Here is a 12,962-nt window from a genome sequence, read left to right as displayed (position 1 = left end):
GATTGATCAATTTACAAGAATATGGTAGTACTGACTACAAACAATGCAACTAACCGTCATATACTCATCGAAGTAGAAGACGGTCTGCTTCCAGTGTGTGTATGGTGCCTCCGGAGCGGTGCTGAAACCCAGCCGCTTGTGGGACTTCGTGAACTCCACGTTGAAAAAGGTCACCAGCGCTTGGATGAAATCGTTCCGACGGACCTGAACAAACACACTAATGAAATCCCGCTACTAATATTGTGTTTTGAATAAGTTAAGACCCACCAGAGATATTTAAAATCTATAATATGATTTAAACTAGAAATGTAAGTACAGTAGAACCTCGATATGTTAAAGTCCAAGGGAAACACATAATATTTTAAGTTATCAAGGGTCTATGTTGTGGAGGTTTTGGTCTCTGATGGTAAGGGAACAAATTATTTTTTGAAGTTATAGAGGTTTTTAAGTTACCGAGGTTTGAGTTATCGAGGTTCTACTGTATATCTAGACCAGAAATATAAAAACTAGTAATATTAGAGTAAACTATGGGACTAATTCATCTGCAAACATTAGGACATAACTCATACTAAAGTACTTTTAGGCGTGGATTTTACTTTAGTTAGGCACTAAAGGCTGTTTCACTATTGCTTAATATTTCGTTACAAATGAAAAAAGTTTTTTGCTTACCTGCATATGAAACTTTGCTTCAAAGTTAAGATCTTCCTTCTTAACTGTATACAAGTCAATTTCTTTCAGCAGACAAGAATTTGTGACCACCTGTAAATATAATAGTAATTTTACTAATGTCACTAATATTATAAATGCGAAAGTTTGAATGGATGGATGGATATTTGTTAAAATTTTAGTCTAAATGGTTACACAAAGGCTTTTGTTTTTTAATCTCATGGGAACAGATCCGCGGATGAAAGCTAGTTTACAATATATGTAACATTGAATGTTTGAATGTCTATCTAACGATATCAAAATATTTAAAACTAGCTATTCACCGCGACTTTGTCCACACAGAATTTGAAAAAAAATCTAGTAATAAATATAGCGTATTTGTCATTGACAATAAAGTTTAAACTAAATCCAAAAAAAAAAAAATAAACCAGAGTTTTAAGTCAATAAAGTAAGTTTTATTTAAGAACAATTATGGTAATCAATCTATAACATTATAATAAAGCGTAAACACACACTTCTTTGTTGTCTAAGATCTCAGCAATTACAGCATATTTTTGAATAATTCTTGTTTTAAAGAAAAGCTCAACACTTACGTCACGCTTTAGGCTACATATTTTCACGCCATTAAACTTAGGAGGTAAATATTTCGAATAAAAACCCTAATGTGGGAAAGAGACCGTAAGATGCTGCCAACATCAAGGAAGCAAGATTGCCATAGTAAGGTAATTGGTAATTTGACAGCTAGTTTAAACTAAAAAAAAACAATCTATTTTGTCAGTATAATAAAGTCTTACTTGTTTAGCATCAACAACATCAACAAGTGGCTCGGAGATGGCCACCTTGCGGATGGAGGACATATCAAAGCCGTACACATCATCCCACCAGTTGATCTTCTCATCCTTGTACTGCCGGTCCTCGATGCCACAGATGAACAATGTGCATCTGTGGAATATGCCATTGTAATCTTACTAATATTGTATGATAAATATGACAGTTTAGATCAGTGATTCCCTAAAGAGGTCTAAATCGACCCCTAGGGGTCTATGAAAACCCGCAGGAGGTCTACGTCAGAGAAAAAAAATTTGGGGGTCCATGAAATGAAAATGAGGATCCACGATAGTAGATCTTAACACATACAGTATATTATGTATGTATGTTTTTTATGTAATTTTACACAAAAAAAAACATGTCATAAAACTATCCTACACCACTATGACTCATACAACATATGTACTCTACATATGTTGTTTTGTAAATTGTAACCAGCGCACCCGCGTACAAACCAATTATATGGTTTTTGCGGGGCCGTATTTGCACAATTTGCAAAATTTTACATGAAACAAATTAAAAAATATGCACTTATTTTTTAATTTGTTTCATGTAAAATTTTTAATAAAAAAAAACACTTAGAGTACTTATTTAATTACATCATACTATCTGATAATATCAAAACATATACATTATTTTGAGTAGTTTTAATTAAAAATCGATTAATACGTGTATAAATTGACATGTGTTTATACTTAAAGTTTTTAATACTAAACTTCACTACAGTTAGAAAGTTATGTGGAATCAATATCAGGTAAGTAGGGGGTCTACCCAACATGGAAAAACATGGCAAGAGGTCTACGGCAAAAAGTTTGGGGAACTCTGGTTTAGATGAACAGATGTTCATTACTATGTTTATTCATCTCCTTAATAGATGGGTAAATTTCAATGCTTATATTTCAAATCATCTTAGCAAGTAAACTAAATGATCTTTTAAGCAGCAGCTTTTTATAAAAAGCAGTTAAACATCCTTTTGCTAAAGTAATCAAATCAATATTAAGCTAGTTGATTGCCTTTTCTTCATACAAACACAAAAAGCATTGTTTTACCTGTCCGGGAACAGCATACCGCCAGGCTTGAGCCATTTGTCACGAGCATACAGCACAGTGTCCAACATACTCTCATAGAACAAGCAGTAGCCCATCCACTCTGAGATTATTATGTCCACCTTATCCACGGGCAACTCCACTTCCTCTACCTTAAAGGAAAAATAAATTCATGATTTAGTACAAAGGCAAACAATCAAGTGGCCTTTTGAATTTATCAAAAACTAGCTATTTCCGTGCGACTTCATCCGCATAAAATTATATTTACATTTGTCAAATTATCAATTACAATTGTCAAAATGACATGACAGGATGACAACCTTGCTTCCTTGATGTTGGCAGCAACTTAAGGTCTCTTTCCCACATTAGGGTTTTTAACCAAAATATTTACCCCCTAAGTTTAATGGCGTTAAAATATATAGCCTAAAGTGTAACGCAAGTGTAGGGCTTTTTATTAAAAAAGGAATTATTATATTAACTATTAAAATATGCTGTAATTGCTGACATCTTAGGCAAAAGAAGTCTGTGCTTTCGCTTTATTACAATAGTATTGATAGCAAAGTGACAATTACAGAAATCTGCGTTTGCAGATGTGTCATCTACTTTTCATATGAACTATTAAAAAATTACTTTAGTTGAGCATTTTCCAATGGGCCAATCAGTTCACTGATCAATTGAATTTATGGGGTATTTCTTTCCCATTGGCTCAATTGATTGGTGCCCCAATCAACCTATTGTGAAACACCCATTTAGTTTCTGTAATTAAGTCAACAGTTTGTTAATTTGTATATATGTCATATTGTTTATCACCAAACCAATTAATAAATTTATTTAAAAAAAGAGAATCATATAATAAACATAATTAGACAAAATCATATTTTCGGTATCCCTAATGTTACAGTAAGTTTGTTCCATTACCTTTCCTTTGACAATTTCAATGACATCGTCAAGTCTGTTAGCCTCAACAATCTTGCGAGCATAGTCTACAATATTGGAGCATTCCACCGCTATCACTTTAGCTGCGCCAGCCTTTGCTGCAAACATTGACAGGATACCCGTACCACATCCGATGTCCAACACTGTCTGAAAACATCATGATTGATGATTTAAATATCACATTTTCTTCATATTAATATACATTAAGTAGGTAACAACAAAATGTACCACATTCTGTTTACCGAAGGAGTAATTTTGTTTAATTTCTATTGAAAAATATTAGTTTTACTGTCATGTCATATTTTGTAACAACTATGGAAAAAGCTTTGTGATATAGCATGTTGAAGTAGATTTTAATAAGGTCTAATTAGAACATTAACAATTTTTTAACTTTCGTTGTTTTTAATGTAATCTGAAGAACATACAAAAAAATCATTTCTTTTATGGAAATTTTAATTTTTTACATTCTTGTTATCGCTCTAAACGGAAACATATCTGTAAAAAGTAAGTATTGATCATACTTACTTTTTCTTTAAACAAATGCCTATTGTGATACATGGCGTTTCGATACGTTAGCGTGCGAACTTCATCTTTCAGCATTTCCTCGTGGATACCGAAATGCGCATAGGAATCAAAATAATAGTCCCTGGACGTCATCTCCTCCGCTGTGACGTTCTTGTCCGGTCCTATAAACATTTTAACCTCCAATATATAACAATGCGTTATAGTAACAATGAATAGCAAAGCACATTTTCGACAACGGACGCCGGGCGTCACTCAAAAGTGATTTAGGATCTCACCATTTTCGAGCACCGGTGATGTAGCCGCCGAAGTTCCTTCTTGGGCAACGTCCATGCTCTCCATTGTAAATTAACTCGAACGAAGACAAAAATTTAATAAACTTCGCCTATAACCTGTAACTCGTTCACTGAACGCCAATCGATCCGTCACGAACTCACGACGTGCGTCGAGAGTATTGTATATCAATTTATGTACACCTATTACCTTATTATAGTTTTCTTAATGCTAATTCTAGAAATTAAAGTACTAAATATCACAAATTGCAATGGTAAAACACAAAACTTATGAATACGCTCGATCCGTAGAACGAGCTTTTCTTCAAAATGGTTTGAAAAGACAGATTAAAAAAGCGCGGCGCGTGAAATAAATATCATCAAACATTTTATAGTCTGTATTCTGTAAACAACAAAAAACAAAAATACTTTTATTTTAATATTAAAACCGGTTAGTCAAACTTTATTAAGAAAATAACTAAAAACGTATTTTTGTGCTTAACAATTGTATGTTAATGTCTCTTTGGACAAACGATCAAAAATGACCTTACATTTTTATAGAACGTCTACCAAAAGGCGGTATAGCAAAAGGTCAAACATATACTTGATATTAGACTAAAACATCGAAATACACATGTTTGTAGACATCTGTAAAAAGTTAAAACGTCGTAAACGTGTTGCCAACTTTTTACCCACAGAGAAGGGATAGTAATAGGTACTTTCCCTTCTTTTTAGGTTAAAGTGCCTAATGCGCGGTTTACACTTGGTCGGTAGCGCTCAATAACTGGACTTTCATCTGCACAGTATGAACGCTAACTGGAGCCAGTGAGTCCATACAATCTATGACTGGCCGTCGCAACCGTCCCACTGCACTGGCCAAGTGTAAACCGGACATTAGTTGCTTTCTCATCTGTTCCTCGGGGTGGGAAGGAGAGAGGAAACGACTAAACTTAGGGTAACCTAACCTGTCGGTAACGACACAAATTTTGTGACGAAACAAAGATATTTTTCACCTTCACGCTTATCTCTTGTGGGTGGTATTGCCCTGTTCGAGCGTCTTCATTGTACCTTTTGAAAATTCCCCCACGATACAAAAAAAGTTGCCACTGTAGTATGACAATAAAACATACTATCCAAGATTTTAATGAAGGATGAAAACATGTAATTGAAGAAAAATATTCGGCGAACAGAAAAGTGTTTAATAACCGCGTTCATCCATATAGAACATAGATGGAAACAATATTACAAAACTCATTAAAACATCTAAGCTAATATTATAAAGAGGAAAATTTGTATTTTTGTATGTATTGAAATAACTCAAAAACCACTGGACTGATTTTAAAAATTCTTTCACCATTAGAAAGGTAATTTGTCTGTGAGTAACATAGGCTGTTTTATTATTACTAATGTTTTGGAACTATTAATAAAAAAGAGTGTTTCTGGACGACGGCGTCAAAAAATGACTAAACTTTAACTTTTCTCGGCTTACGCTCTTTAAACTGTTAGAGGTATATAAAAATGATGTATGAAAGAATTGTAGATCTTAAAAAGTTCTATAGAAAAGTCCGCGATTGCATATATCTATCTTTAACGGTTCTATTACAATAACCACTTTTTTGTTTACAAAATGAATTAAAAACCCCACGTTATTTGCAGCGTTCTTTTATTGGTTTCAATATTTATCCTTATCCAAATAAATGCATTTGTTATCAGGAGAATTTAATGTAGAATAAAATTGTCTTTTACAGTATTTAAATTGGACTAATAGTTTAAAAGATACCGCGAACACAAACAATAAGGGTAACCGAAGAATCAGCTTACAAGCTACCGGGCTTAGAAATTTGGAATCTTGCATCGGTAGATTTCTGTTATTGCGTAGATTACTACTAAGTTAATACTTTTTGTAATAGGTTGAAAAAAAGGGCGAACGTAATAGGTTATATTTGTTTTTTTACGCGGGCGAAGTCGCGAGCAACAGCTAGTCGCTAGATATACTGCTTGCGACTTTATTTTCGACTTGCACCGATCACGTGGGGTCGTAAATGCACTAAAATCGAATACAAGTGCTAGCATGTTTACAATCTCTTATACATTGAACAATCTAATTTGTTATTTACCTACTATACTAGTTACAGAGAAGTTTAGTGCTCGCGGCATAAGCAGTGGGTTAAACACGTGTTTGCCAACACGTTTTGGCGCGGATTTAAATGTCAATTAAAATTCAAAACAATATTTCTGTACTGCCAGTGTGTTGCTTTTGTATTACTTTTATGCATGCCTACATGGTTCTTTTCATTGTTTTATTGTAAAGCGTAAAATATATTTTTTTCACTAAGCATTTTCTTATACAAGTGTGTTCAAATTCAATTCAATTTTCGGAAAATTAAATTATATAGTTTATTCATAAAAAGGTAAGCGAATTTTATTACGAAAATATTATAAGGTAATTTATGATATAGTTGCATTTTATTTAATGTTTTGAACTTATGCACCTACAAACATTAATCAATACAAAGAAATGACATGTGTTCAGTTTTTAATTTCTCAGACATTTAGTTCTCTTTTTTTATTATCTGTTGCAAAAGTTACAACGTACCAAAGATAGATTACAGCCTGGAATAGGGGATATAGGATAATTATGCAGTTCACTCACCAGTAACATTTGTAAATGTTTCTTTTTTAATATTTACGTTTTTAATCTTTAGCACCAGTATGACATAATTCGACCCCGACGTTGACCGTGGCCACTTAACTAATCCAATGGTACTTGATTGTGTCGCAACACATGTTTCCCTAGAGATCTCGCTTGCTTGCTACTGTCAATTATTTAATGAAGCTGAACCATATTCCTACCAATAAACCATTGACCTCTATAAAATCATATATCTGTAGAGGTCACTAATAGAATAATGGTTCATAGTGTAATTTAGTAATACATAGAATAGTCTATTAATATGATTAATCTTCTAATTTACATCTATACTTCTATAGTTAATATAATAAAGGGGAAAGATTTGTATTTTTTGATTTTTTAATCTATTGAAATAACTAAAAAAACTACTCGGTAAATTTAATTTTTTTTGCACTATTAAAAAGCCACCTAACTACTGAGTAACTTAGTCACTAACTACTTTTTAAATAAAACGCGGACGAAGTCGCGAGCAACAGCTCGTTTTTAATCATAATCTGTATGATCTAGTCGTTTTTAATGCCTGGTTCAGACTTGCCCAGTGCAGTTGGTAAGATTGAAAGGCGTTACAGACGCCAATAAGTGTTTACATTATGCCAGTCCAGTTATCAAGCGCTAATGTCCAACTGTACTGGCCAAGTGCAATCCAGACATAAGATCTACCAGGTATAAAGAGAATTGGTAACTTAGTTACTATCTAGTAAGACAACGAAATTAAAATGTTTATAAAATTATATCTTTGATTACATTTCGGAGCAACGATAGAACAAACACTGGATGTTAAGATGAAATTTATATCAACTTAACGGAAAAAAGTTAGATTATTAATAATTAGTAAAGCACGTCTGTTATTAAAAAAAGATAACCGATGTTATACAACTGTTGCTAAGCAATTTAGCTAATTATTTCACTACACTTTATGTAATAACATATGATAACTGTTTTAATTACACTTCTTAAATTCATTTTCAAATGCGTTGACAATTGTTTTTGTTCCCTTCAAATTATTAATAACAGAATCCAATATTTAACTTAGTTGTTACTTAATTACTTATTCTAAATGCAACATAATTAAGTAATGACCGAAAGCAGGGATATTAATTTACTAACAATACAATATGTTTAAAAATAAATAAAGTCACATTGGAATTAGAGTCGAAAATAAAATTGTTATCGACATAGCAACAGAAAATGAGTTAAATTGGGAGTTCACTAATCTCCAGACGTTATCATAAGCCGACTATTTCATATCGATAACGTATCGACGCTCACTTTATCGATATTTATTGAAAAGATAAGCAACAGCCCAACACTCGTATTGTGAGTGGGATCGGGTACGGACGTGCTTGAATCATTAAAATTTTTACGCGTGTGGCAAAGGACTCTAATCTAACGTGCGTGGGTGATAAAATTAGTAATTTATTTTGGGAAAAATAAAGTTTATTGGTAAGTTTTATCCTAAATATTTTATAATTCATTAATTTAGTTTTACTTTTTTTAGTTTGATTAGTTTTAAATGTTAATAATTTGTAAACAAAAGGATCAATGATGCGATGGTTTTTGGCAGAACTCCAAAACTTACACGATGTATGCATGATATGATTGCATTTTATATTTAACCATAATAAAATACTGTCCAAAAATAACGTTTAAAATGTAGGGTAATTTAACTATACAGTCTTTGTAACTTAGTAAGTAAGAAATTAATATTTTTAATCTTGTCTTAAGGCTAAAGTTTCAAGCTTCACGCACTCGCACATTTTGTCCGTCACTTTTTTATCTAGGTTTTTTAAAGTAACTCAGTTATTTATATATGGAAATATCCTCTTTATGTTCGTCTCTTCTTCCTTCGATTAATGCATCTGGAATTGCGGATGTCTGGGCGGCGATCGCTTTTCCATTTCGGCGGAATAAGGTGGTCCCCTGCTCGTTTGCCACCTCTTCATATTAAAAAAAATAGTTTCATGCACAAAAAATAATGACTTTTATTAGATTTTGAGTATCGCCAAGTCCCTTCCACTTACAAGCGAGCATAAATAAGTCCATGAAAATCATGGTGGCAATACGTGTTAAATTTTATAATAAATTTATAAAGGTACACCAATATGTAGCAAAACATGAACAATATTCAATATAAGAAAGTAAGCTATCATTACAATATGCTATTTTTGCTTATCCCAAAATGGGTCAAACAACTCTCCGGTTCCAGTTTACCCCAATTAGTAAATACGTCAATCATTAGGTAATTTGTCGTTGAGTACACAAACGCCGGGCCATTACAAGAATTGAGTTCGAACAATTAATTAGCAAAAATGGAGTGGCCTGTAAACCCCTACATAATTATCTTCCTGTACTAATTGCCTGTTATGGTTACGCCCACTTTCATTAAAAATATCAAATTTGCGTAAGCACTTTGGTTTAATATATTTAAAGAATACACTATCTTTCTGTATTTGTTTTACTTCATTCATATGGAAATTAATAACTAACTATAACTATTACTTAACATATTTGGAAGTATCCTTGTGGAATCGAAAACCCGACCAACTAGTTGCTACTGTTTATTTTGGGCTTCTAAATTACTAGCTTTCGCCCGCAGCTCCGTCCGCGTGGAATTAAAAAAAAAGGTGAAACGAGTGTTCTTCCAGACTATTCTTTACGTCTATCCCAAATTTCATCGAGATGCATTCAGCTGTTTAGGCTACAAACATCCATCCATCCATCTAAACTTTCACGTTTGTAATAATTTTATACTGGTACCATTTTCGTGTTATCCAATGGCAATTAAAAAAACAAAACCTACTTTCCCGCGCTCGCTTTATTCAAACGTCATCTGTCAAGGACAACGACAAAACAGGCAGTTTACAATGCTTGTTATAAGTAAACAATGAAAAAGGTTGATATACTTTTGTCAAGAACATCCTTCAACTGCCATTTACCTGCACTGTTTTGTTGGTAATCATGAATCAATAAACACGTAGGAATAGTTTAATATTTGTTTATAGCAAAATGTTGACGCCGAGGTGTTGTATAGCTCAATTACTATAGTTTTTGAGCGATTTCCGAAATGAAGGAGTCTGTATGATTTTTTTATCTGTGTTATAGCTTCGTTTTATACATCCTCAAGTACTTAAGTAAAATATTAATTTTGACTTTATTAGTGTTTAGCACATTTTTTTTTATTAAAGTTACTGGATTTGTTAAGTTAGTTCCGAAAATTCTAATTTGCTATGTAGACGATTTATAGGTATTTGTAGATTTCATATTTTTAAAGAAATTCAAATAAATTAAGAGGTTTCTTTTCTAAGTTATCGTAACATAAATTGTCGCAAAGTTAGAGGTACTTTTTAATAAATGAGTAAACAATTACCGCAAAGGGAAAATTTGCGAAATGTTTAAAATATTTGCTTGTTTTACATTTAAATAAGGCTTAAATATAATTATAAAATAAACATGATGAAGTTAATGTATAATTTATTATCTCGTTACAGGATCTAACCATAAAACAAAGATTTTTATAGCGCCTAATTGTTTTATTATTAAGAGGTTTTATCTTACACAAAGTAAACATGAATTTAAAAATAATTTGATAAGATTTGATTGTTTACTGACATTTAAATATCATTGCGAGTCGTGAAATCGACAAGTACATATACATTGCAATCTTGTACTATACCGTGTAATATAATAACTAGTTACAATATTTCATTTACTATGAATAAAATCAATTCAACGATCACAACTGTTAATAAATTCCCCGAAATTCTTAACCAATCTTTGCAATGTTGGCAGTTCTTTCGCAAGATGTTTGATATTTTTTATTAGATGTTTAATTATTGATGGCCAGTGTCAACTTTTCAATAAGAAATTTCTCAGAACAATGTTAGTATGTTTAATGCAAAATTGCAGGTTGCTGGTGTCGGGTATTAAAAATTACACGGACAGTGTAATATTACATACCCTCTACATATTTACAAACGTAAACAATTATTGTTCAAGCTATAATAGCATCTTTTCTATCAGAATAAGGCTCATAGTTGCATTGAATCAGTATAACTGCACAAAGCGTTGCAGGTGCATACGAAAACATTTTGAATGTTCGGATGTTCCATGCGGTCAATAACACTTAAATGTTTGGAATCAAAGATCGCTTCACGGAATCTTATTTACGGTGCGTTGAGCGGAATGCAGTTTTATTTTTAATTTTGTTAAAAATGCAACTGACAGAGATAATAATCCACTCACGAGTTCCTCAAAAACATGACAGTGATTAATTTCAATTTATGTGTTCTTTTACATTTCTTTTTAATTTCAAAAAGATTTTTTCGCTTACAATACAAAAAAAAACATACAACTGAGATTATTTTCCTTTTTTAAATCCGTCATTTTGTGAACCCCGCAGATAATCAAATCATCCATCTTGCGTCCATGTTCCGCCGTCTTTTATTTCCTTGTTCATCAAAACATGAGTTCGTGTGTGATATTTAAATATGAACTAGTGCGTGGGAGTACCCTATGAGCTATAATTACATACGTTAGTAAATACGTTATCGCACATTACGGTGCAGTCGCGTGCAACTGCGTTGCATTGTGTACAGTGGAGACGGACGCTGCATCCACAATGAATGTTGTAATTATCACTTGGAACGTGCTCGTTTTGTATAGAAACCATATTTACTAATTTACTATCGTTTAGTTGGGACATTTGATTTGGCACGTCGGAAACAAGAGTAGTTTCGAATTCACTTAGTGTAGGTTTAAAGCGGGCGCACACTTATAACTTAACTATCGCAGTACTGTTGTGCGATTGTTTCTCAGCCAATTCAACGCAATTAAAAATCGAGTGGTGTGAGCCCCTCCATATAAGGTCATAGGAATCAAAGACTAAACAGTAGTGCGATAGTATAGTTTCCGGTGTGGGCACGCTCTTATGCAAACTAAGGGACTGCAATAATTTTTAAATGACTGGTTGTGGCATTATGTCACAATGGCGTAAATATTTGTTTTGACAGTATTTTATTGTAAACGTGGTAAATTCAAGGGCCTTGCATACGTGCCAAATCTATTATTTGATTCATTTTCAACAAATGTCATTATATTGTTTACAAGTTCGTTTATTATTTAGCAACATTCGTAAACTTCGTGTTTATCGTCGTGCAATTACATTTCTACGTCTAATTTTATTATTATTCTGAGATAGATGTTGACTAACTGTGACAATCTATTGGCACGATAGAAACAAATGCAGGTATAACATGTAATACTCGTATAGTAAATGCTGAATGCTGTATTCCGTTTTACGCAATTTCTATAAATTTTATTCTATATTTTTTAGACGCAAGCTTATCTATATGTAACATATTACACAAGTCTGGTTTGTACAGACAATACGTCAATTTGATAATTTGTAATCAGAAATTATTGCAGAGAATGCGAAATGTACTTAGATAAGAATAGTTAGGCCAAATAATCTCTTATCTGTGCTCGCTACTTATTGCATTATCTTGTATTTACCTCTTACAAAGTATTGAGTGAATTGACAATAAATTGACGTAATATTTTGTTATGTCTTAAGTAATTTCATTATTAATCAAAGAAATTATTATTATTTTATTTCCCTGTGGAGGTACACCGGTAGAGGTAGACGTAGAAAGAGATGGATGGATTGCACGAAAGGTGACATGATCAAAAAGAGAGTGATGATTGAGATGACGTATGATAGAGTTATGTGGTGGAAAAAACTTGTTGCGTACACCTTACGGGAGTAGGATAAGGAAAAAGGTGATGATCAAAGTTAATAGCAGAAGAGAAGAATTGAATGTAACAAGATAGAGAGGAAGACAACATTAGGAGTAAAAGTAGTAAGTAGAAAGAGATGGATAGATCGCGTGAAGAGTGATACAAGAACAGAGTAACGTCTTACATGAACCCTTCTTGATATGTTTTATTTCATCGATGTTTTTAATTACGTCAACCATGAAAATACGTTAACTGTAATTCATG

The 12,962-nt window shown here is 32.7% G+C and overlaps 2 protein-coding genes across 2 annotated transcripts in view; one reads left to right on the top strand and one right to left on the bottom strand.

Annotated features, from left to right (window-relative positions):
• Positions 1-4,614, bottom strand: part of LOC106110493 (protein arginine N-methyltransferase 1) — a 6,227-nt gene extending 1,613 nt beyond the window's left edge. Inside the window, exons 1-7 of the mRNA XM_013292341.1 lie at positions 4,277-4,614; positions 4,002-4,162; positions 3,459-3,623; positions 2,544-2,692; positions 1,461-1,608; positions 670-759; positions 55-204 (exon numbers count right to left, since the gene is read on the bottom strand). Coding sequence (XP_013147795.1) covers positions 55-204; positions 670-759; positions 1,461-1,608; positions 2,544-2,692; positions 3,459-3,623; positions 4,002-4,162; positions 4,277-4,340 — 927 coding nt within the window. The 5' untranslated portion in view covers positions 4,341-4,614. The remainder of the gene's footprint in view (positions 1-54; positions 205-669; positions 760-1,460; positions 1,609-2,543; positions 2,693-3,458; positions 3,624-4,001; positions 4,163-4,276) is intronic.
• A 3,663-nt stretch (positions 4,615-8,277) lies between these two features.
• LOC106110509 (b(0,+)-type amino acid transporter 1) overlaps positions 8,278-12,962 on the top strand; it is a 15,444-nt gene continuing 10,759 nt past the window's right edge. The window contains exon 1 of the mRNA XM_013292368.1: positions 8,278-8,405. The gene's annotated coding sequence lies outside the window, so the exon portion shown is untranslated. The remainder of the gene's footprint in view (positions 8,406-12,962) is intronic.

Source organism: Papilio polytes, unplaced genomic scaffold, assembly GCF_000836215.1.
Source record: "Papilio polytes unplaced genomic scaffold, Ppol_1.0 DF820622.1, whole genome shotgun sequence".
NCBI lineage: Eukaryota > Metazoa > Arthropoda > Insecta > Lepidoptera > Papilionidae > Papilio > Papilio polytes.
The sequence above is the reverse complement of the archived record's forward strand: the minus strand, read 5'-3'. Positions and strand labels throughout refer to the sequence as shown.